Here is a 24,041-nt window from a genome sequence, read left to right on the forward strand (position 1 = left end):
CATTTGACGCTGACTGCAGTACAATTTTACTGCCGCCAACTCACATTTCGCGGAAGGACCACAAAGATAAGATAAGAGAGATTTGGGCTCGTACAGAGGCATATAGACAGTCATTTTTCCCTCGTTCTGTTTGGGAGTGGAACAGGGAGAGAAGATGCTAGTTGAGGTAAGAGGTACCCTCCGCCACGCACCGTACGGTGGATTGCGGAGTATGTATGTAGATGTAGTATAGGTATGACATTCCGTCGCGCTGACCACTTCTTTTTTTCTTCGCTGATCTAATTTTGTTCGTAATTGTTCGTTGGATATGTTCGGGGCGGACGTCCCATGACACCTGTTAACGTTCATCAGTGATCCGTTAGCTCAGTTTTTTTATTACAGAGTGGAGCTGACCCTCTGACCGAACACGCTGAGCTACCGTCCCGGCAAACACTCGGCTACCAGGCGCGGCCGACTTAAATTCCTGATTTAATCACAGGGTAATTTTTCTACATAAGGTGTGCGTAACGTAAGAGAGTACTGAAGGATTTCAGCGTACAGTTAAATATTGAAGCCACAGGTGTTTCTTACAGTCAGTCATCTGGTAATCTCTTAGCTCCTTATATACACCGAGCGAGGTGGCGCAGTGGTTAGACGCTGGACTCGCATTCGGGAGGACGACGGTTCAATCCCGCATCCGGCCATCCTGATTTAGGTTTTGCGTGATTTCCCTAAATCGCTCCAGGCAAATGGCGGGATAGTTCCTTCCAAAGGGCACGGCCGATTTCCTTCCCATCCTTCGCTAATCCGATGAGACCGATGACCTCGCTGTCTGGTCTCCTTCGCCAAAACAACCCAACCCAACCCTTATATACACTACTGGCCATTAAAAATGCTACACCAAGAAGAAACGCAGATGTTCAACGGGTATTCATTGGACAAAAACATTATACTAGAACTGACATGTGATTACATTTTCGCGCAATTTGGGTGCATAGATCCTGAGAAATCAATACCCAGAACGACCCCCTCTGGCCGTAATAACGGCCTTGATACGCCTGGGCATTGAGTCAAACAGAGCTTGGATGGCGTGTACATGTACAGCTGCCCGTGCAGCTTCAACACGATACCACAGTTCATTAAGAGTTGTGACTGGCGTATTGTGACGAGCCAGTTGCTCGGCCACCATTGACCAGACGTTTTCAATTGGTGAGAGGTCTGGAGAATGTGCTGGCCAGGGCAGCAGTCGAACATTTTCTGTATCCAGAAAGGCCTGTACGGGACCTGCAACATGCGGTCGTGCATTGTACTGCTGAAATGTAGTGTTTCGCAGGGATCGAATGAAGGGTAGAGCCACGGGACGTAACACATCTGAAATGTAACGTCCACTGTTCAAAGTGCCGTGAATGCGAGCAAGAGGTGACCGAGACGTGTAACCAATGGCACCCCATACCATCAAGTCGGGTGATACGTCAGTATGGCGATGACGAATACGCGCTTACAATGTGCGTTCACCGCGATGTCGCCAAACACGGATGCGACCATCATGATGCTGTAAACAGAACCTGGATTCATCCGAAAAAATGAAGTTTTGGCATTCGTGCACTCAGGTTCGTCGTTGACTACACCTTCGTAGGTGCTCCTGTCTGTGATGCAGCGTCAAGGGTAACCGCAGCCACGGTCTCCGAGCTGATAGTCCGTGCTGCTGCAAACGTCGTCGAACTGTTCGTGCAGATGGTTGTTGTCTTGCAAACGTCCCCATCTGTTGACTCAGGGATCGAGACGTGGCTGCACGATCCGTTACAGCCATGCGGATAAGATGCCTGTCATCTCCACTGCTAGTGATACAAGGCCGTTGGGATCCAGCACGGCGTTCCGTATTATCCTCCTGAACCCACCGATTCCGTATTCTGCTAACAGTCATAGGATCTCGACCAACGCGAGCAGCAATGTCGCGATACGATAAACCGCAATCGCGATAGGCTACAATCCGACCTTTATCAAAGTCGGAAACGTAATGGTACGCATTTCTCCTCCTTACACGAGGCATCACAACAACGTTTCACCAGGCAACGCCGGTCAACTGCTGTTTGTGTATGAGAAATCGGTTGGAAACTTTCCTCATGTCAGCACGTTGTAGGTATCGCCACCGGCGCCAACCTTGTGTGAATGCTCTGAAAAGCTAATCATTTACATATCACAGCATCTTCTTCCTGTCGGTTAAATTTCGCGTCTGTAGCACGTCATCTTCGTGGTGTAGCAATTTTAATGGCCAGTAGTGTATATGAAGATGGTATCTGTTCTTTCGGACATGTCCATCGGTGACCACGCAGCTCGTTAGAATGAAATTACAATCAAACAAACGAAGACACGATGACAGTTATGAACCACCTGCTCTATATGCTCTATATTTTCCCCAGCGGTGATGTCACCTTTCAGCAGTATAATTGTCCGTGTCCCGAGCTAGAAACGTGCTACAGTGGTTTGAGAAGCAAGGTGAACTCACGTTGATGTTTCGGCGGCCAAATTCCCCTGATGTAAATCCTACCGAACCCATATGGGTCGCTATCGGCCGCCATCACAGGGCGCAAATCAGTGGCCCGTCATTTAGGCGAATTACATGGCCTGTGCGTAGACATGTAACGCCACATACCTCCAAAAACCTACCAAAAAACTGCCGGTTTCGTGATACGCGGCCGGCCGCTGTGGCCGAGCGGTTCTAGGCGTTTCAGTCCGGAACCGCGCTGCTGCTGCGGTCGCAGGTTCGAATCCTGCCTCGGGCATGGATGTGTGTGATGTCCTTAGGTTAGTTAGGTTTAAGTAGTTCTTAGTTCTAGGTGACTGATGACCTCAGATGTTAAGTCCCATAGTGCTCAGAGCCATTTGAACCATTTTGAACCCTGATACGCAGAAATCGGTGAAGTATTTCGTTGCAGAGTCGGACAAACAAGCTGCTAAGTAGGTGGTCACAATGTTTGAGCTCATGTTGATCTATGTCGCCTTTGCTTCCTCATTCTCCCGCCGTAGTGCCAAGTCATGTATTCTGAGCGGTGCAGCAATATTATTTCACGTGAGTTCGAAAGATACTCCGTGTGCGTAGAGGCACTCGATTTATTTACAGGAACGTCGAAACTGGCAAACGAGAGAACCACGAATTCCATAAATGTGATGTGCATAGAAGCTATGAACACAGACAGTAACGTACAAGAGTAACCAGATTCCCTTTACCGACCATGAGGACAGGTTCCTTACACCAAAACAACAAGATGGTGGTGGTGGTGGTGGTTAGTGTTTAACGTCCCGTCGACAACGAGGTCATTAGAGACGCAGCGCAAGCTCGGGTTAGGGAAGGATTGGGAAGGAAATCGGCCGTGCCCTTTCAAAGGAACCATCCCGGCATTTGCCTGAAACGATTTAGGGAAATCACGGAAAACCTAAATCAGGATGGCCGGAGACGGGATTGAACCGTCGTCCTCCCGAATGCGAGTCCAGTGTGCTAACCACTGCGCCACCTCGCTCGGTAAACAACAAGAAAATATCTAGTAGACGTGGGCTCTAAAATGTGTGCCAAGAGCATTTCTTCTTCTCCAATACCTTGAAGCACATCTCTTCTACTGCAGCTCTTTGTTTTCCATATTTTGAGAGGTGGTGCTATGAACCAAAACGAGGAAAATAATCTAGTAAATATAGGCTCTAAAATGCTTATCCCAAGAGCTATGTGTACTTGCCCATCTTCCCTACTGTGAAACAAATCTCTTCTACTGAACAAGCACTCATGGCTCTTACGCTAAGCATTTTAGAGCTCATGTTTGTTACGCATTTTTTCTTGTTTTGTTGTAAGGAACTTGTCCACAAAGTCTCCAAACAGAATCTGGTTACACCCTGCATACAAAGACTGAAATCTGAAAAAGGGCATTCTCGCTGCTACCACCTAACTAGAGAGCCTTAATTTTATTATAGAATTTTTTTATGACTTCTAAACTCTTTGAAACTTTGTCACATGTTTTTACCTGTTCAAAAATGGTTCAAATGGCTCTGAGCACTATGGGACTTAACTGCTGAGGTCATCAGTTCCCTAGAACTTAGAACTACTTAAACCTATCTAACCTAAGGACATCACACACAGCCATGCCCGAGACAGGATTCGAACCTGCGACCGTAGCGGTCGTGCGGTTCCAGACTGTAGCGCCTAGAACGGCTCGGCCACAACGGCCGGCTTTACCTGTTCATGAGCAGAAGATTCTGTGTATACACTACTTTTCACGCCCTATAAAGCTGGTCGTAAATGTAAAGCATAAGATTCAGTGGTGACACACAAACATTTGATATTTATATCAAACTATTTTACCCTAGCATTACAGAGGTATTTTCTGTAACGGCAACTACCGAGATGCAACGGGAGGGGGGATACTACATGCCCACAACAAAAAATAAAAAGAACTTCGTTAACTGTTGTTAACTTTTAATAACAACATTATTTTTAAATAGGTACTGATGTTTAAGTAGGGTGCAGAATCTTAAAATATCTATAACACAACTTTAGCAGTAACAATGCATTTCTGTAAAGTGTACACAGAGAGGAGTGCCACTTTTAGGCAAGGAGAAAAAATTTGTACAAAATACACTTTCGTTAATTATTGTTGAATTTTATTCACAACACACTTTTTAATGACGTAAAGCGTCCTGAACTTGAAAAAATGAATAAATGAATATGATATTTGTCGCGAAAAGTCACATTTACTATTGAGACTTAAATTTTTGGTTACGTTTTACTGAAAAATTCAAAATAATTCCAGAATCTGGAATAAAAAAATCATTAAAGACATAAAGCATAATAGCTAGATTACAGCATTTTCAAAGCGAGGACATAAAGTGCCCCTCCCCCCTTGGTAATGCGAGTGTGAATGAATTCCTTGAGTCCTTCCACCAAAGTGTCGCAAGCGCCTAGTAAGTAAATGCATATCGAAGAGAAGTGGGCGTTCCCACCTAATAAAGAGGTACATCAGCTTTCTGAACGAAAGTGATTGCCAGTTTCGTTGTAACTACTACACAGTGTGGTATTATTGGTCTACCAGTTCACGAATTAACTGCTTAAAGGAGAAACTTTATAAGATAAAAAAATTTTATTTGATAAAACAAGTATCTCTCTTTTGCATCTTCTTCTGTCCCCCACCCCCTCCCCCAGCGTGTACAATCGCAAGACATTTCATTAACATTCAGTGCTCCTCACCCCATAGACAACCAAGATACCTAAAGAAGAGTACCAATATGTTCACAGTTTCTTGTAAAAGCAACCCAGTACAAACGTAACATACTCAGATTTACAAATAAGGCAAAGCAACACGAATTCTGTTGCTGCTGGACCATGAAGTTGTTTTTGTATGCCAATCCTTAAAACAGGTGGAAATTTAAGTTCAGGAGGACCTATTTGTTAAGAAGTGTAATGAATTGCATAATTAATTGATTTCAGAAATGTCTCAGAACAATGTGTGTTGGTCAAGTACCTCCAATAGATTCACATTTTCCCGTGTCAGAGAGGGAGACACCGCCATTATGAGTATGCCTGCAACAGACCTGGCGTTCGCCGTGCCTAGCTGACGTGACGTCACGAACAAGCGCCGAGGCCTTCCTTTGAATCGGTGTTGGTTCTAGACACTTGTGAGAAGCGACGCTTGGGAGAAACTGGAAATAGTGTTTCAGCATTCTGGAGGAATTGTGTGTCCAGTGTCGGTTCACGAGTTTTAAAGTTTAGGAAGCAGTTCGCTTATTTAAAAATTGGCCAGGCGCACGTAGGAACGCACACTGAAGGTTCCGCACAAACTAAATTCTGCATGTCGCCATTTCATCCATTCCGTGAATCTAGGCTGTCGCCAATTTTTGTCTGTTATCGAAAATGATACTAGCAAGATACCAGCCCCAGTGATTCCAAAACTTCCGGGAATGTTGCAATTTCAAGTCTGAAATCGAAAACAAATGAAAAAGGAAATACATTCCCTGAATATTCCGTTGCTGCTTGAAAGAGCACTGAAAAGGATAACACTGCCTAATGTTCTGCAAAATCATATTCATCTGGTCACGAACCGATTTTCGGCTTTTGAGGCCACCTTCAGGTGACAACTGACTGTCGCAAACACAGATAAATATGAGGTGCTGATTACCCAGGCATTATTTGTACAGAATATACAAAAATAACGAAGTGTTTACACAGAAAAATGTTACAATGATTACGTTAACTAAAAAGGGGTAAACAAAAATTTCATTTAGAGATACACTACTGGCTATTAAAATTGCTACACCACTAAGATGACGTGCTACAGACGTAAAATTTAACGGAAGGGAAGAAGATGCTGTGATATGCAAATGATTAGCTTTTCAGAGCATTCACACAAGGTTGGCGCCGGCGGCGACACCTACAACGTGCTGACATGAGGAAAGTTTCCAACCGATTTCTCATACACAAACAGCAGTTGACCGGCGTTGCCTGGTGAAACGTTGTTGTCATGCCTCGTGTAAAGAGGAGAAATGCGTACCATCACGTTTCCGACTTTGATAAAGGTCGGATTGTAGCCTATCGCGATTGCGGTTTATCGTATCGCGACATTGCTGCTCGCGTTGGTCGAGATCCTATGACTGTTAGCAGAATACGGAATCGGTGGGTTCAGGAGGATAATACGGAACGCCGTGCTGGATCCCAACGGCCTCGCATAACTAGCAGTCGAGATGACAGGCATCTTATCCACATGGCTGTAACGGATCGTGCAGCCACGTCTCGATCCCTGAGTCAACAGATGGGGACGTTTGCAAGACAACAACCATCTGCGCAAACAGTTCGACGACGTTTGCAGCAGCACGGACTATCAGCTCGGAGACCGTGGCTGCGGTTACCCTTGACGCTGCATCACAGTCAGCAGGGCCTGCGATGGTGTACTCGATGACGAACCTGGTTACACGAATGGCAAAACGGCATTTTTTCGGATGAATCCAGGTTCTGAGATGATGGTCGCATCCGTGTTTGGCGACATCGCGGTGAGCGCACATTGGAAGCATGTATTCGTCACCGCCACACTGCCCTATCACCCGGCGTGATGGTATGGGGTGCCATCGGTAACACGTCTCGGTCACCTCTTGTTCGCATTGACGGCACTTTGAACAGTGGACGTTACATTTCAGATGTGTTACGACCCGTGGCTCTACCCTTCTTCGATCCCTGCGAAACCCTACATTTCAGCAGGATAATACACGACCGCATATTGCAGCTCCTTTACGGGCCTTTCTGGATACAGAAAATGTTCAACTGCTAGCGTGGCCAGCACATTCTCCAGATCTCTCACCAGTTGAAAACGTCTGGTGAATGGTGGCCGAACAAATGGCTCGTCACAATACGCCAGTCACTACTCTCGATGAACTGTGGTATCGTGTTGAGGCTGCATGGGCAGCTGTACCTGTACACGCCATCCGAGCTCTGTTTGACTCAATGCCCAGGCGTATACATACATCACATTTGCAAACCATTTGATGCAACACTAGCATAAAAACGCGGGTCAGCAGTAATAATAATTCGTGGCCAGCTAATGCCCGTCTACCACAACCAAAAGTGATCCACTACAGTAGCTTTAAGCATGAGATACACCATCCTTCTCACTGGTACAAATGTCTCTTGCAAATTGTAAAAGATTGACTAATGAAGTCTGAAAAGTCATAGCTTTTCTAACAATCACAATCAGCATGTTTGTGTAGAGAATTTTAGAAACAATGTCTGTTTGAGTGGACGATGAATACATCTTGTTTCAACACATAAATTGTATTCCTTAACGCTAATTGCCAGCAGGACTCGCATTAGACTGCAATACACTTCGCTGCGACGTGCGGAAAAATTGAGGTTTATTTCGAAATAATTAAAGAAAAAGTTCCTACCGAGAACCAAATTCCTTAGTTGTCTCCTCTTAATATATGGTGAAAGGTTGCCACTCCTATCATATCAAATTTTCAAAAATGGTTCAAATGGCTCTGATCAGTATGGGACTCAACTGCTGTCGTCATAAGTCCCCTAGAACTTAGAACTACTTAAACCTAACACACATCCATGCCGGAGGCAGGATTCGAACCTGCGACCCTAGCGGTCGTGCGGTTCCAGACTGTAGCGCCTTTAACCGCTCGGCCACTCCGGCCGGCATCAAATTTTCGGTGAGGCGTTGAAACATGGAAAACATTTTCGGTTGCTATAGTTTCTGTAAAATACATCGTTAAGTACGAGGTTGAGCGAAAATTATGCCCTATGTAAAATTGATCAGAACAAAAATTCCAATGGAAAACGACTTACGCATAACTGTGCTGCAACTAATGGTTGACATGATATCGTGGGGGGCAAAAATCAGCTCCGATTTCTAATTTGACTAAGGCTACTCTTCCTCGCTCAAAAAATTTCTGAAATAATGTAGCCTGGCTGCACTGGAGGAGTGTGAATGTCTCTCGGCAGCTGCTCGGGCCGGTATAAGCAACACCGACTCACAGGAAGGCCTCGGCGCTTGTTGGTGACGTCACGTCATCTAGGCACGGCGAACACCAGGTCTGTTGCAGGCAGAAACGCCTGGGCGTGCTTATCACTATAAATCTCTTATCTCTGGACAAAATGTTTGGTATTGTTTTGTATTCTGCAGTTTTATTTACATGAAAGATTTTATTACTATCGTAAAGCTACAAATGAGGACCATAGTTCTTTATTACTGAATCCTGTCGAAACAAACGTAGATCAATATGAGAAGATGCTTTGCCCCATTGCAAGGTTCAGACATTTTACATTCGAGTAACTATATTTACTTGATCCACTTTGTTATCGAAACTTACCCCAACCCCCTTACAATTAACTCGTTTGTTTTATTTATTTATTTATTTCCGTTTGACATCGTCACTGGAAATGTGAACTAATTCACATGTGTAAATGTCCAACTGTTGCCAGTCATTAGATTACAGTCGTTTTCAACGAAAGGAATTCTAAACAGGAAACAAAATAGCTTCATACATCGAAAATACTGCTGAGCTTAAACTTTTTTAAACATGCACGTTAGAAAAGGTAAATATTCCCCTCTTGCAACTGAAAGGAGAAACTTAACAAGATAAAAAAAATTTATTTGATAAAACAAGTACCTCTCTTTTGCCTCTTCTTCTGTCCCCCACCCCCTCCCCCAACGTGTACAATCGAAAGATATTTCATTAACATTCAGTGCTCCTCACCCCATAGTCAACCAAGATATCTAAAGAAGAGCACCAATATGTTCACAGTTTCTTGTAAAAGCAACCCAGTACAAACGTAACTTCCTCAGATTTACAAATAAGGTAAAGAAGCACGAATTCTGTTCCTGCTGGACCATGAAGTTGTTTTTGTATGTCAATCCGTAAAACAGGTGGAAATTTAAGTTCAGGAGTACACTATTTGATAAGAAGTGTAATGAATTGCACAATTAATTGATTGCAGAACTCTCTCAGAACAATTTGTGTTGGTCAACTACCGCCAGTAGTTTCACATTTTCCTGTGTCAGAGAGGGAGACACCACCATTATGAGTATGCCTGGAACAGACCTGGCGTTCGCTGTGCCTAGCTGACGTGACGTCACGAACAAGCGCCGAGGCCTTCCTTTGAGTCGGTGTTGGTATAAGCCGATCCCTCAGTCACACTAAACGGCAGCAGGTAGTTGCCGAGCAGGTAGTGGCGCAGCCTTTGCTACACACCCTGTGGCGGTCCCTCAGCATCCTGGATTTCTCACAAGTGTCGCCACATTCCAGTTTCTCCCAAGCGTCGCTTCTCACAAGTGTCTACAACCAACACCGACAAAGGAAGGCCTCGGCGCTTGTTGGTGACGTCACGTCATCTAGGCACGGCGAACGCCAGGTCTGTTGCAGGCATACTCATAATGGTGGTGTCTCCCTCTCTGACACAGGAAAATGTGAAACTATTGGCGGTAGTTGACCGACACACATTGTTCTGAGAGATTTCTGAAATCAATTAATTCTGCAATTCATTACACTTCTTAACAGTGTACTCCTGAACTTAAATTTCCACCTGTTTTAAGGATTGACATACAAAAGCAACTTCATGGTCCAGCAGCAACAGAATTCGTGCTTCTTTACCTTATTTGTAAATCTGAGGAAGTTACGGTTGTACTGGGTTGCTTTTACACGAAAGTGTGAACATATTGGTGCTCTTCTTTGAGTATCTTGGTTGACTATGGGGTGAGGAGCACTGAATGTTAATGACATACACTCCTGGAAATTGAAATAAGAACACCGTGAATTCATTGTCCCAGGAAGGGGAAACTTTATTGACACATTCCTGGGGTCAGATACATCACATGATCACACTGACAGAACCACAGGCACATAGACACAGGCAACAGAGCATGCACAATGTCGGCACTAGTACAGTGTATATCCACCTTTCGCAGCAATGCAGGCTGCTATTCGCCCATGGAGACGATCGTAGAGATGCTGGATGTAGTCCTGTGGAACGGCTTGCCATGCCATTTCCACCTGGCGCCTCAGTTGGACCAGCGTTCGTGCTGGACGTGCAGACCGCGTGAGACGACGCTTCATGCAGTCCCAAACATGCTCAATGGGGGACAGATCCGGAGATCTTGCTGGCCAGGGTAGTTGACTTACACCTTCTAGAGCACGTTGGGTGGCACGGGATACATGCGGACGTGCATTGTCCTGTTGGAACAGCAAGTTCCCTTGCCGGTCTAGGAATGGTAGAACGATGGGTTCGATGACGGTTTGGATGTACCGTGCACTATTCAGTGTCCCCTCGACGATCACCAGTGGTGTACGGCCAGTGTAGGAGATCGCTCCCCACACCATGATGCCGGGTGTTGGCCCTGTGTGCCTCGGTCGTATGCAGTCCTGATTGTGGCGCTCACCTGCACGGCGCCAAACACGCATACGACCATCATTGGCACCAAGGCAGAAGCGACTCTCATCGCTGAAGACGACACGTCTCCATTCGTCCCTCCATTCACGCCTGTCGCGACACCACTGGAGGCGGGCTGCACGATGTTGGGTCGTGAGCGGAAGACGGCCTAACGGTGTGCGGGACCGTAGCCCAGCTTCATGGAGACGGTTGCGAATGGTCCTCGCCGATACCCCAGGAGCAACAGTGTCCCTAATTTGCTGGGAAGTGGCGGTGCGGTCCCCTACGGCACTGCGTAGGATCCTACGGTCTTGGCGTGCATCCGTGCGTCGCCGCGGTCCGGTCCCAGGCCGACGGGCACGTGCACCTTCCGCCGACCACTGGCGACAACATCGACGTACTGTGGAGACCTCACGCCCCACGTGTTGAGCAATTCGGCGGTACGTCCACCCGGCCTCCCGCATGCCCACTATACGCCCTCGCTCAAAGTCCGTCAACTGCACATACGGTTCACGTCCACGCTGTCGCGGCATGCTACCAGTGTTAAAGACTGCGATGGAGCTCCGTATGCCACGGCAAACTGGCTGACACTGACGGCGGCGGTGCACAAATGCTGCGCAGCTAGCGCCATTCGACGGCCAACACCGCGGTTCCTGGCGTGTCCGCTGTGCCGTGCGTGTGATCATTGCTTGTACAGCCCTCTCGCAGTGTCCGGAGCAAGTATGGTGGGTCTGACACACCGGTGTCAATGTGTTCTTTTTTCCATTCCAGGAGTGTATCTTGCGATTGTACACGTTGGGGGAGGGGGTGGGGGACAGAAGAAGATGCAAAACAGAGATACTTGTTTTATCAAATAAAATTTTTTAATCTTATAACGTTTCTCCTTTCAGTTGCAATAGGAGAATATTTATCTTTTCTAATGTGCATGTTTAAAAAAGTTTATGCTCAGCAGTATTTTCGATGTATGAAGCTATTTTGTTTCCTGTTTAGAATTCCGTTCGTTGAAAACGACTGTAATCTAATGACTGGCAACAGTTGGACATTTACACATGTAAATTAGTTCATATTTCCAGTGACAATGTCAAACGAAACTAAATAAATAAATAAATAAAAGAAACGAGTTCATTGTAAGGGGGCTGGGGTAAGTTTCGATAACAAAATGGATCAAGTAAATATAGTTACTCGAATGTAAAATTTCCGAAGCTTGCAATGGGGCAAAACATCTTCTCATATTGATCTACGTTTGTTTCGACAGGATTCAGTAATACAGAACTATGATCTTCATTTGTAGCTTTACGATAGTAAGAAAATCTTTCATGTAAATAAAACTGCAGAATACAAAACAATACCAAACATTCCGTCCAAAAATAAGAGATTTATAGTGATAAGCACGCCCAGGCGTTTCTGCCTGCAACAGACCTGGCGTCGGCCGTGCCTAGATGACGTGACGTCACCAACAAGCGCCGAGGCCTTCCTTTGAGTCGGTGTTGCTACAACTCGACTGTATTGCCGCAAACTCTGCCGGGCGAGAGTTGCTGGCAATGCTGCCGAACATGTGACTGCAATTCGTATGGCCGGCAGTGTTGCCGGTCAACACTGAAGGGTGTTATTGCCGGCAATGCATAAAATTTTTATGGTCCGCGTAATCGCGGCCCTGCCTCGAGACGCTGCGTTTGCAGAACACTTCGACGTTTCAGTGCCTGACAGCCGGCGTGAATCGAAAGGACTGCAAAACGCGAGAGGGCGTCTAAGGAATGCCGAAACGGAGAATGCCGGACCTTTGCCACACTTGCCCCTTCGCCAGGTAGCGATCCCTCAGGTAAGGAACGCCCTTCCACGTACTTCTTCTGTCCGCTTTCAAACCGCCGTCTCCACATCCTACACGATACAACCAGTACGTAAGGGACCTTCTTCTTCGACATCTTGGCCAAATACAGAGCTTCTTTTCTGATATCGAAATATTTACAACTTTTGGGAAACGAAAGCAATACCGACGATTATGTCAGTATGTAATTAATTCTGCCTAGTATAAATATAGATCCCTCTGTCTGCACGGTAGCTTCCTTTCACGCTTACTGATTGCGATAGAAACAGTCCATCGCCATGGGAACAACAAGAAAGGCACAAGAGAATGCGAATGTACGCCGATCACTTCTTTTTCATCACTGCATTTGTGCCTACTTTAATTACTACAACTGGATGCCCAAAAGACAATAAGGAAACAAGAAATGGGTTGGTTCAAATGGCTCTGAGCACTATGGGACTTAACATCGGAGGGCATTAGTCCCCTAGAACTTAGAACTACTTAAACCTAACTAACGTAAGGACATCACACACATCCATGCCCGAGGCAGGATTCGAACCTGCGACCGTTGCGTTCGGGCGGTTCCAGACTGTAGCGCCTAGAACCGCTCGGCCACTCCGGCCGGCTGCTGCATATCGACGTTAACGATATGGGCCTGTAATTAAGTGGATTACTCCTACTACCTTTCTGGAATATTGGAGTGACCTGTGCAACTTTCCAGTCTTTGGGTACAGATCTTTCGTCGAGCGAACAGTTGTACATGATTGTCAAGTACGGAGCTATTGCATCAGTATACTCTGAAAGGAACCTAGTTGGTATAGAGTGTGGACCAGAAGACTTGCTTTCATTAAGTGATCCGAGAATATTTACGTCTACGTTAGTCATTTTGGCAGCTGTTCTTGATTCGAATTCTGGAATATTTACTTCGTCTTCCTTTGTGAAGGCATTTTGAAAGGCTGTGTTTAGTAAATCTCCATTGGCAGCACTGTCTTCGATTAGTGTCTCCATTCCTATCGCGCAGAGAAGGCATTGCTTGTTTCTTGCCGCTAGCTTACTTCGCACACGACCAGAATCTCTTCTGATTTTCTGCCTGTAGTACATAACTGGTTTCATGTTTGTAGCTACTTTTATTAGCATATATGTACAACACAAGTCCTGGTTCCCAGTTGTCTGTAGCAATTTACGGCTTCGTTCGGGGTTACTTGGAAATCTAATCACGTGAAAACCATTTTTGCAGTGATTGGTACAGTTCTTACAAGGGAACCTCCCCATCGCACCCCCCCCCCCCCCAAGATTTAGTTATAAGTTGGCACACTGGATAGGCCTTGAAAAACTGAACACAGATCAATCGAGAAAACAGGAAGAAGTTGTGTGGAACTATGAAAAAAATAAGCAAAATATACAAACTGAGTAGTCCATGCGTAAGATAGGCACCATCAAGGATAATGTGATGAGCTCAGGAGCGCCGTGGTCCCGTGGTTAGCGTGAGCAGCTGTGGAATGAGAGGTCCTTGGTTCAAGTATTCCCTCGAGTGAAAAGTTTAATTTTTTATTTTCAGACAATTGTCAAAGTTCAGGCATTCACACATAATCAACTTCGCTCTCGAAAATTGCAGGACATGTTCAGATTTGCTTGGACATGTGCAGGATTTGACGGTCTGCACACGGAAAAATTTGAAAACGTTAAAAACATATGTTTTGACAGAGCACAGGGAAAACTGTGCGACTGTGAAACTGTTGCATTCATTTGTTGCAGTTTATGTGACAAACTATTATGTTTTCATCACTTTTTTGGGAGTGATTATCACATCCACAAGAAAACCTAAATCGGGCAAGGTAGAAGAATCTTTTTACCCTTTCGCCAAGTGTACAAGTTAGGTGGGTCGACAACATATTCCTGTCACGTGACGCACATGCCGTCACCAGTGTCGTGTAGAATATATCAGACGTATTTTCCTGTGGAGGAATCGGTTGACCTATGACCTTGCGATCAAATGTTTTCGGTTCTCATTGGAGAGGCACGTCCTTTCGTCGACTAATCGCACGGTTTTGTGGTGCGGTCGCAAAACACAGACACTAAACTTGTGACTGTGAACAGAGACGTCAATGAACGAACGAACAGATCATTACTTTGCGAAAATAAAGAAAGTAAACTTTTCCTCGAGGGAAGACTTGAACCAAGGACCTCTCGGTCCGCAGCTGCTCACGCTAACCACGGGACCACGGCGCTCCTGAGCCCTTACTCTCCTTGATGTTGCATATCTTGCGCATGGACTACTCAGTTTGTATATTTTGCTTATTTTTTTCATAGTTCCACACAACTTCTTCCTGTATTCTCGACTGATCTCTGTTCAGTTTTTCAAGGTCTATCCACTGTGCCAACTTCTAACTAAATCTGAAGGGGGTGCGATAGGGATGTTCCCTTGTCAGCAACCCTTATTTACGACGAATTCTTGACGATGCCATTATGCCCTTATCGCTTTAGGACATGGTGTAAAAAAGATATGATAATGGTCATTGCGGACTGAAACCGGTCATCGTGTAAAGAATTTGTATTGTGATCAGAGACTGGAATAAAAAAACGAATTCTTACGCATTTAACTGGATGTATCCACTTGGATCATAACTCGTATGTAAGCGACTATGAAAGTTCTATACTTTGGGCAAAACATGGCGGACAGTTGAGCTCAGGGTTATAGGACTGGGTGGTGGAGTGGCGTTTAGTTGCACGTGGCGGGGCGCGCGCTTTCTAGCGGGCCGGGGGCACGTGGCAACCCCGGGCTTTAGGGGAATGGTCGCCGTGTGGCGCTCGGGCGGTAGGCGGGACTAGAGAGAAACGTACGCGGCCGCCGGCACGCCTCGTTACCTGCGCGGAATTGGCCGCGTGACGTCAGAGGTGACGTCAGTCCGCCGGCTTCCCCACCCCGCGTGCAGCGCGTCGCTGCGCTGCCCGCCTAGCAACAGTGGGGATCGGGTTTTTTCCCCTCGTGTTTTCACGCCTCTGCTCTGCGCACGGGCCCGTGTGACTCCACGCGCGCGATGCAACTGTATCCCCCCTCTCTCTCCACCGCGCCCGTCATCGCATTTCACGGCGGCGAAACCGCTACCAGCCGTCTCCGTTTCGGTGTGCGGACATTTGCCACGCCGGACATTTGCCACTTTTTTACCTGCTCCCAAGGGTTGGGTCCCTTGTCTCCCCCTCCTCCTCCTCATCGCTGTCGCGCAGTGAAGGTACTTACTGAGCCTTTCCGCTGGTTTACTTAACACAGGACCGGAATCTCTTTGGATTTTCCGCCACATTTCTAGAGAGACTTTCGTTGTGGAAACTATCAAATGCATCTCACATTGAAATCGCCACCAAATTTCGAGCCTCAGTAAAACTTCGCCAATCCTCGAGATTTTGCGTTCGTGTAAATTATACGTGCCTTTTTCGGTGCTCTTGCAGCAGCTTCCTGTCGTGTTTTGTGTACCGTGGGGGATCAGTTCCGCCTCTTATTAATATATTTGGTATGAATCTCTCGAGTGCTCTTGATACTGGAATGAGATTTTCACTCTGCAGCGGAGTGTGCGCTGATATGAAACTTCCTGGCAGATCAAAACTGTGTGCCCGACCGAGACCCGAACTCGGGACCTTCGCCTTTCGCGGGCAAGTGCTCTACCATCTGAGCTACCGAAGCACGACTCACGCCCGGTACTCACAGTTTTACTTCTGCCAGTATCTCGTCTCCTACCTTCCAAACTTTACAGAAGCTCTCCTGCGAACCTTGCAGAACTAGCACTCCTGAAAGAAAGGATATAGCGGAGACATGGCTTAGCCACAGTCTGGGGGATGTTTCCAGAATGAGATTTTCACTCTGCAGCGGAGTGTGCGCTGATATGAAACTTCGTGGCAGATCAAAACTGTGTGCCCGACCGAGACTCGAATTCGGGACCTTCGCCTTTCGCGGGCAAGTGCTCTACCATCTGAGCTACCGAAGCACGACTCACGCCCGGTACTCACAGTTTTACTTCTGCCAGGTAGAGCACTTGCCCGCGAAAGGCAAAGGTCCCGAGTTCGAGTCTCGGTCGGGCACACAGTTTTGATCTGCCAGGAAGTTTCATATCAGCGCACACTCCGCTGCAGAGTGAAAATCTCATTCTGGAAACATCCCCCAGGCTGCGGCTAAGCCATGTCTCCGCTATATCCTTTCTTTCAGGAGTGCTAGTTCTGCAAGGTTCGCAGGAGAGCTTCTGTAAAGTTTGGAAGGTAGAAGACGAGATACTGGCAGAAGTAAAACTGTGAGTACCGGGCGTGAGTCGTGCTTCGGTAGCTCAGATGGTAGAGCACTTGCCCGCGAAAGGCAAAGGTCCCGAGTTCGAGTCTCGGTTGGGCACACAGTTTTGATCTGCCAGGAAGTTTCGCTGTTGATACTATTTCTTTGAACTTAAGCCACATATGGTGTTCACTTACATAGTTTGGATGGATTCGAGACTGTCTCTTAGAAAGACGTCAACCGAATTTTTAGCTGCTTCTATAAATAGATGTATTTCTCGTTTAGTTTTGGTGAATTTCTTTGTTACGGAATTGAGTCTCGCTACGACTGTGTGTTCACTAATCCCTGTATCCGTCGTGATGCTCAGGATTATTTCTGGCTCAGAGGTCAAGTGTGTTTTCGTAACCATTTAAATTTCAATGGCCTCGTGAACTAATTGTTCAAAATAATTTTTAAAAAAAGCAATTATAACAGATACTGAAGTTGTTTTCTATCTACAATAGGGTCTGAAAATGTATTTTTGTCAACATACGAAAGGTAGATTGAAGTAACTGCGGAGGCCGCGGTGGCCGAGCGCTTCTAGGCGCTACAGTCTGGAACCGCGTGACCGCTAAGGTCGCAGGTTCGTATCCTGCCACGGGCATGGGTGTGTGTGATGTCCTTAGGTTACTTAGGTTTAAGTAGTTCTAAGTTCTAGGAGACTAATGACCTCAGATGTTAAGTCCCATAGTGCTCAGAGCCATTTGAACCATCATACAATATTTAAAAATATTAATAAATTTTTCACACATAAACAATATTTCAAAAGAAATTATATTCTTCATGGACGTCTTCAGGTGTGACTTCTTAAGAAGGAATGTAATAACACGACGCCTAAACGTATATATTGTCACCAAATTTGTAATTATAAGAAGGAAAGGTCCCCTTGAGTGAATTTCTAATTGTCTCAATCGATAATAAAGCAACCCTTATATGATCGCTTTGATCTCCGTCTGCCCGTCTGTGCATCTTTTAAAAACCCGTTTTCTCAGGAATGGGTTCATGTACCAAGATGGAATTAATGTCACATACTGAGGTCTATGGTCCCTCGGCCGTGTAAAAAACTGAAGCATCAAAGTCAGTGATATCAAATGATACAGCCATTTATATTACATATTTTGATACTAGCTCTGCAGATGACGAATAAATTGAAGAAATGTATGATGAAATAAAAGAAATTATTCAGATAGTGAAGGGAGACGAAAATTTAATTGTCATGGGTGACTGGAATTCGGTAGTAGGAAAAGGGAGTGAAGGAAACGTAGTAGGTGAATATGGATTGGGGCTAAGAAATGAAAGAGGAAGCCGTCTGGTAGAATTTTGCACAGAGCACAACTTAATCATACCTAACACTTGGTTCAAGAATCATAAAAGAAGGTTGTATACCTAGAAGAAGCCTGGAGATACTGACAGGTTTCAGGTAGATTATGTAATGGTAAGACAGAGATTTAGGAACCAGGTTTTAAATTGTAAGACATTTCCAGGGGCAGATGTGGACTCTGAACACAATCTATTGGTTATGAACTGTAGATTAAAACTGAAGAAACTTCAAAAAAGTGGGAATTTAAGGAGATGGGACCTGGATAAACCAGACGTTGTACAGAGTTTCAGGGAGAGCATAAGGGAACAATTGACAGGAATGGGAGAAAGAAATACAGTAGAAGAAGAATGGGTAGCTCTGACGGATGAAGTAGTGAAGGCAGCAGAGGATCAAGTAGGTAAAAAGATGAGGACTAGTAGAAATCCTTGGGTAACAGAAGAAATATTGAATTTAATTGATGAAAGGAGAAAATATAAAAATGCAGTAAATGAAGCAGGCAAAAAGGAATACAAACATCTCAAAAATGAGATCGACAGGAAGTGCATAATGGCTAAGCAGGGAAGGCTAGAGGACAAATGTGAGGATGTAGAAGGTCATCTCACTAGGGGTAAGATAGATACTGCCTACAGGAAAATTAAAGAGACCTTTGGAGAAAAGAGAACCACTTGTATGAATATCAAGAGCTCGGATGGAAACCCAGTTCTAAGCAAAGAAGGGAAAGCAGAAAGGTCTAGAGGGTCTACATAAGGGCGATGTACTTGAGGACAGTATTATGGAAATGGAAAAGGATGTAGATGAAGATGAAATGGGAGATACGATACTGCGTGCAGGGTTTGACAGAGCACTGAAAGACCTGAGTCGAACCAATGCCCCGGGAGTAGACAACATTCCATTAGAACTACTGACGGCCTTGGGAGAGCCAGTCCCGAGAAAACTCTAAACTCTACCATCTGGTGAGCAAATGTATGAGACAGGCGAAATACTCTCAGACTTCAAGAAGAATATAATAATTCCAATCCCAAAGAAAGCAGGTGATGACAGATGTGAAAATTACAGAACAATCAGTTTAATAAGTCACGGCTGCAAAATACTAACGCGAATTCTTTACAGACGCATGGAAAAACTGGTAGAAGCCGACCTCGGGGAAGATTAGTTTGGATTCCGTAGAAATGTTGGAACACGTGAGGCAATACTGACCCTACGACTTATCTTAGAAGCTAGATTAAGGAAAGGCAAACCTACGTTTCTATCATTTGTAGACTTAGAGAAAGTTTTGACAATGTTGACTGGAATACTTTCAAATTCTGGAGGTGGCAGGGCTAAAATACAGGGAGCGAAAGGCTATTTACAATTGGTAAAGAAACCAGATGGGAGTTATAAGAGTCGAGAGGCATGAAAGGGAAGCAGTGGTTGGGAAGGGAGTGAGACAGGGTTGTAGCCTCTCCCCGATGCTATTCAATCTGTATATTGCGCAATCAGTGAAGGAAACAGAAGAAAAATTCGGAGTAGGTATTAAAATCCATGGAGAAGAAATAAAAACTTTGAGGTTCGCCGATGACATTGTAATTCTGTCAGAGACAGCAAAGGACTTGGAAGAGCAGTTGAACAGAATGGATAGTGTCTTGAAAGGAGGATATAAGATGAACAACAACAAAAGCAAAACGAGGACGATGGAATGTAGTCGAATTAAGTCGGGTGATGCTGAGGGAATTAGATTAGGAAATGAGACACTTAAAGTAGTAAAGGAGTTTTGCTATTTGGGGAGCAAAATAACTGATGATGGTCGAAGTAGAGAGGATGTTAAATGTAGACTGGCAATGGCAAAGAAAGCGTTTCTGAAGAAGAGAAATTTGTTAACATCGAGTATTGATTTAAGTGTCAGGAAGTCGTTTCTGAAAGTATTTTGTATGGAGTGTAGCTATGCATGGAAGTGAAACATGGACGACAAATAGTTTGGACAAGAAGAGAATAGAAGCTTTTGAAACGTGGTGCTACAGAAGAATGCTGAAGATTAGATGGGTAGATCATATAACTAATGAGGAGGTATCGAGTAGGATTGGGAAGAAGTTTGTGGCACAACTTGACTAGAAGAAGGGATCGGTTGGTAGGACATGTTCTGAGACATCAAGGGATCACCAGTTTAGTATTGGAGGGCAGCGTGGAGGGTAAAAATCGTAGAGGGAGACCAAGAGATGCATACACTAAGCAGATTCAGAAGGATGTAGGTTGCAGTAGGTACTGGGAGATGAAGAAGCTTGCACAGGATAGAGTAGCATGGAGAGCTGCATCAAACCATTCTGAGGACTGAAGACCACAACAACAACATTTTGATACTTGAAAACCCCCCATCAAAATCTGCACGGTGCTTCTCACTGACCTTGACCTAGAACCACGCAATTTGAAAAGATGCAGGAGTTCACAGTACAACTAAAGGGAAAAAAACAGAACATTCTGATTTTTAATTATAGCACAGGGAAAATTTTTTGTTTGTCATTTGTTTTCTATCTGTCCGTTTGTCTATTAAGATCCGTTTTTTCTTCAGGAACGTGTCGACGTATAAAGTGGCAATTTATGTCCACAATAAGCTACATAGTACCTTGGTGTTGTAATAAATGCAAGCCTCAAAGTTAATGCACTCAAAAGGTATGGCTACTTCTGTCACACATTTTGGTACTCGCAAACTCATTCATCAAAACCAGCAGGGTACATACCGTTGGCCTAGAATCACGACATTTGGCAAGAACAAAGGCTGCATAGCACAAGAAAAAGGGAAAAAACCGAAATGGTTAATTTATAATTATATCATGTTGTTGTGGTCTTCAGTCCTGAGACTGGTTTGATGCAGCTCTCCATGCTACTCTGTCCTGTGCAACCTTCTTCATCTCCCAGTACCTACTGCAACCTTCATCGTTCTGAATATGCTTGGTTTACTCATCTCTTGGTCTCCCTCTACGATTTTTCCCTCCATGCTGCTCTCCAGTACTAAACTGGTAATCCCTTGATGCCTCATAATGTGTCCTGCCAACCGATCCCTTCTTCTAGTCTAGTTGGCCCACAAATTCCTCTTCTCCCCAGTTCTATTCGGTACCTAGTCACGAGATCTACCCATCTAATCTTCAGCATTCTCCTGTATCACCACATTTCAAAAGCTTCTATTCTCATTTTGTCTACACTGCTTATCGTCCATGTTTCAGTCCCATACATGGCGTGGTTAATAGTGACGTCATGGGACTCTGTAGAACTCCTATACAACAGGCTGAATAGTCCGCCATGTTTTCCCCAACTCTGAGGACTCGGCAACGCTTACTTTGTGGGTGGTTAACGTATTCACGCAACGTTTTGCAGTATTTGTTATAAAATACATGATTCTGTTTGTATAAAGTGTTCTGTGCAGTAATTAGTGCGTGTAGAGATATTTAGAATGCACTTTTCGCGTAACAGAAAAATTGAAATGTGGTGTTACACTGGTGTAGAAATGCAGGCTGGGAACTCCCGTCGTAGTTTCTAAATATTACATTTAATGAAGTAAAAACTGGCCATGCGTTAAGAACCCATGCCTGTTTATTAATTTTTCCCGTATGTAGGCACTTGCTAAAGTGATGCTTTTTCAATCATAAGTAGGTACTTTAAAAATGCGACATTTTTATTGTACAGGGAGGAAAAAGCATAGTTTCATGTTGCAATGAAATGAATTTTTATTAACAGTTTTATCATTTAACCAGTAGTTATTTTGTGTACTTCATGATACGTTATGTTACTTGTGCACGTTCCCTCATTATGACCATTCCGCTAAAAAAAATATCGTAATCATCGTACCTATATAAGAAATGGGGTTAAGTGTTATTCAGTTTCGTGTATTTTGGTGTATGATAACGACGTATACATATATCACAGTAAATTCCTCCCCACTTCCCCAGTTGCAAAAATATCTCGGGAATTCAACAATACTGAGACGAACTGCTTCAGTAGAGTTTTCGACTGCGGGAGGAAACATTTACATCTACATCTACATGGACACTCTGCAAATCACATTTAAGTGCCTGGCAGAGGGTTCATCGAACCACAGTCACAATTATCTATTATTCCAATCTCGTATAGCGTGCGGAAAGAATAAACACCTAACATCACACACATCCATGCCAGAGGCAGGATTCAAACCTGCGACCGCAGCAGCAGCGCGATTGCGGACTGAGGCGCCTAGAACCGCTCCGTCAGCGCGGCCGGCAAATATTGTATGAAATATTGCATTACACAGACACACACACACACCAGGTGTAGAAGTATGAGACCGGGATTTCCCTATAGATGGTGCTAGCCGCCAGTGTTGCGTCCATGGAGGTAAGAATAAGGGGAGATGGCGCTACGTATCCCAGCCGTACTACGATTTGAAGCCATGGGGGCGTGGCTTGCTGCCATGACACTCTGACCAAAACACTGCCGGTGTGCTATAGCGCTGCGTGTATTACAGTCGCTAATTGCACCATATACGCGTGTAACGTCACCAGATTGCTTGTTTCAAAGTTTTTGTTTAAAATAAAATCTCGTGAAGGCGAAATTCCGCGTTTCTTCTGATTAAAAATAGTTTTTTATGTAATATTACGAATAGCTAGCCTTCAATGTAAACGATACAATTTTGTTAATTCAGTAATAAACGTGTATCACAAACTAAATAATAGAAACTGAAAAGTAAGTTAGCGATACCCTCCGTCCAAAGCCCCATAAATACATCTTGTTTGTAATACGTACTGGGACATTTCAGTTACGTTACACTACTGGGAAACACTGTTCATTACCACCAATATTTACTGAAATACGGTACATAGAATGGCAAATCTACACAGTGTCCTGTTTAGGCCTATACTTTACGCCAGTTAATGTAGTGTTAGCTTTTAATTCGGTACATGATGAAGACAAAGTGAGTTACTCAACACTTCGATAATCGACGATACGTACGTATTATACTGAAACGTGAACTTGAAAACTAAGAATTTAATTCTTTGAATTAACATACCTTTTGCAAATGTTTTGGGTGTGTAGGGAAAACTGATGGTACAGCATTTTCTCGGAGCCTTACTGTTGAAAGGGAAGTTCGGTCTATGTCCTCTTCTCGGAAATGCTGAGAACATATAGTGCTCCATTTAGACGCACGCCAATTCTTCCTCCTCGCGGCATTCTCCCACAGAGCTTTCCGACTTTCATTTTTAGGAAATCTAAAATCATACAGGAGAAAAACACGCTATAGTACAAGTACCGATGTAGCACACGTTCACTCACAATGAAGTTGTAAAATCACACTTAACGAGACAACTTACACATGAAATGTTATTCCCTTCGATTTCGCATCACAATCAGAACGATTCGTACATCCGAACACCACACAAGTCACCATAATAGCGCAAAATCCTTCCAAAAGCGAGCGACAAGCCTATGCACACAAGCTTACAGCAGCAATGTTTTGGTCGGATTGAGATGGCTACCCTCGGCTTCACACAGCTTCACAGCTGTGACGTCACGGCGTCTCCCTGTATTCTTACCTCCATGGTTGGGTCCGTGGGACAGCGTCTGCAGCGCCATCTGCTTCCTGTAGCGGCTGACGACAAATGTCAACACACAGTAATGCACCGGTATCTGTTTCAAACCTGCGAACTTATCGAGTTTTGTGCCTGCGAACTACGATTTGCGGACAGCATTGGCTTTCTGTTATCATTTGAAGAAAGCTGCTGCAGAATCGCGTCGAATGCTTGTC

The 24,041-nt window shown here is 44.8% G+C and overlaps 1 protein-coding gene and 1 non-coding gene across 3 annotated transcripts in view; both read right to left on the minus strand.

Moving 5' to 3' along the window:
- Nucleotides 1-23,368, minus strand: part of LOC126108795 (brain acid soluble protein 1-like) — a 367,990-nt gene extending 344,622 nt beyond the window's left edge. For both annotated transcript variants that reach the window (XM_049914156.1, XM_049914154.1), the window contains exon 1: nt 23,307-23,368. In XM_049914156.1, coding sequence (XP_049770113.1) covers nt 23,307-23,353 — 47 coding nt within the window. In that variant the 5' untranslated portion in view covers nt 23,354-23,368. The remainder of the gene's footprint in view (nt 1-23,306) is intronic.
- Nucleotides 8,064-8,147, minus strand: Trnas-gga (transfer RNA serine (anticodon GGA)). The gene is given in 2 exon segments: nt 8,064-8,098; nt 8,108-8,147. It is a non-coding gene; the product is annotated as a tRNA-Ser (tRNA).
- Nucleotides 23,369-24,041: the final 673 nt, after the last annotated feature.

The sequence above is a fragment of the Schistocerca cancellata genome, chromosome 11 (assembly GCF_023864275.1).
Source record: "Schistocerca cancellata isolate TAMUIC-IGC-003103 chromosome 11, iqSchCanc2.1, whole genome shotgun sequence".
NCBI lineage: Eukaryota > Metazoa > Arthropoda > Insecta > Orthoptera > Acrididae > Schistocerca > Schistocerca cancellata.